The 2,166-nt window shown below is 41.6% G+C and overlaps 1 protein-coding gene across 1 annotated transcript in view; it reads left to right on the top strand.

Moving 5' to 3' along the window:
- The window catches only part of LOC106871055 (ELMO domain-containing protein 2), a gene marked incomplete at its 3' end in the record, with an annotated part of 18,806 nt that overhangs the window by 15,462 nt on the left and 1,178 nt on the right, over nucleotides 1–2,166 (top strand). The window contains exons 3-5 of the mRNA XM_052978128.1: nucleotides 148–277; nucleotides 1,133–1,266; nucleotides 1,521–1,589. Of these exons, the coding sequence (XP_052834088.1) occupies nucleotides 148–277; nucleotides 1,133–1,266; nucleotides 1,521–1,589 (333 nt within the window). The remainder of the gene's footprint in view (nucleotides 1–147; nucleotides 278–1,132; nucleotides 1,267–1,520; nucleotides 1,590–2,166) is intronic.

Raw genomic sequence — 2,166 nt, 5'->3', positions numbered from 1 at the left:
GTCCATACCAGCGCAATCGTCTCTCTTGCACGCCACAACTTATTATTATTATTACTATTATTATTATCATTATCATTATTATTATTATTATTATTATTATTATTATTATTATTATTATTATTATTATTATTATTATTATTATTCCAGGCTCTGTGCTGAGTTGACTCTGAGGATGTCCCAGATTATTGGCTACAATCATCTCATCAATACGATTGAAATTATCCGACGTCAGCAACACACAGACAAACTGTCAGACTACGAAAGCTATTTGTATCAGGTACGACCCACTTATCTCATTATAGTCATTAGCCAAGTCTATCGTAAATATTGCCACACCACTTTCCTTCATCATACTGGTGGCCATGGCGAAAGAATGTGTATGGTGGACTTCGCTTGAAAGGCTTAGAGACAAATACTTTCCTTTCTGGCCAACCTCTTGTCAACTTGTTCAAGTGCCAGTAAGGCGATGCTGGTAACGATCACGCTCAAATGGTGCTTTTTACTTGTCACCGGCACGGAAGCCAGACAGCTGCTCTGGCAATGATCACGCTCGGACGGTGCTGTTAGCACTCCACTGGCACGGGTGCCAGTCGTCGAATTTGGTTTCATTTCGATTGCCCCAACAGGTCTTTGCAGGCAGAGTTTAGTGTCCAATGAAGGAAAGGTTGGTTGGCATGGGTGCCAGTCGTCGAATTTGGTTCGATTTCGATTTCACTTGCCTCAACAGGTCTTCGCAAGCAGAGTTCAGTGTATATGTATATGTGCATAGGTATATATATGTGTGTGTGTATGTGTATGTGCACAGGTATATATATGTGTGTATGTATATGTGCATAGGTTTATATATATATATATGCATGTCTGTATGTATATATAAATGTTTATGTGATGTGTGTGTGTGTAGGTATGTGTGTGCATGTGTGTATATATATATGTGCATATATAGGTACATGTGCCAAAAGTTACAACTTCTGACTACATTTGTTTTGTATTTCTCATGATCTTTGGTACACATACACACGCCCCCCCCCCCCACTCTCTCTCACACACACACACACACACACACAAACACTTGTGCACACACACACTCAATCTCAACATTTGTTTTCATCTTTCTGTTGTTTTCCCCCAGATCTGGAACATCCTACAGCCAGATGTCCATCTTACCGGTCTCAAGAGTAAACAATGGGTCGACATTGGTTTCCAAGGCAACCAACCCTATACAGACCTCAGAGGTATGGGCATGCTGGGCCTCACACAACTCTGGTAAGTATATATCTACATCTTCCCCTGTTTCTCCTCACCCCCCCCCCCCCCCCTCATTCTTTCTACCTTTCTCTGCCCCCGAATTTGTGGCCTAGAGCCTAATATTGACCTTTAGCACACTGTAGATGCATTATGTCACCATATGAGTTTTCTCCCCTGCTATAACAGGCCACTACTACTACTACTACTACTACTACTACTACTGCTGCTGCTGCTGCTGCTACTACTGCTACTGCTACTATTATTATTTTCAGGTATTTTGTTGTAAATTATCCAAATGAAGCACGGCAGGTGTATTCTCATTCGCTTCATCCAGGATGTGGGTAAGTAAGATTATCTTTATATGGCAATATATGTTTGTGTGGTAAATATTGTAACCTTGCTCATATCACCATCATCACCACCATCATCATTTGCTCACATAACAACACCTGATGACTTCCAGGTATTTTAAAACCAGACAAATTGATGAGAGTACATTCTCTTTTGCCTACAAAATGCAGCCCGACCGCGAACTGGTAAAACACCTTGTGTAGGTGTGTTCAATATACTATTTACTCGCTTTTACTTGTTTCAAGTCATTTGACTGCGGCCATGCTGGAGCACCGCCTTTATAGTCAAGCAAATCGACCCCCAGGACTTATTCTTTGTAAGCCTAGTACTTATTCTATCGGTCTCTTTGTGCCGAACTGCTAAGTTACGGGGACTTAAACACACCAACATCGGTTGTCAAGCGATGTTGGTGGGGCGGCAAACACAGACACACAAGCATATACATACACATATATATATATATATATACTCTCTGAGTGGTTGGCGTTAGGAAGGGCATCCAGCTGTAGAAACTCTGCCAAATTAGATTGGAGCCTGGTGTTGCCATCCGGTTTCACCAGTCCTCAG

Source organism: Octopus bimaculoides, chromosome 30 (assembly GCF_001194135.2).
Source record: "Octopus bimaculoides isolate UCB-OBI-ISO-001 chromosome 30, ASM119413v2, whole genome shotgun sequence".
NCBI classification, from domain to species: Eukaryota; Metazoa; Mollusca; class Cephalopoda; order Octopoda; family Octopodidae; genus Octopus; species Octopus bimaculoides.
This window is presented reverse-complemented; position numbering and strand designations above follow the sequence as displayed.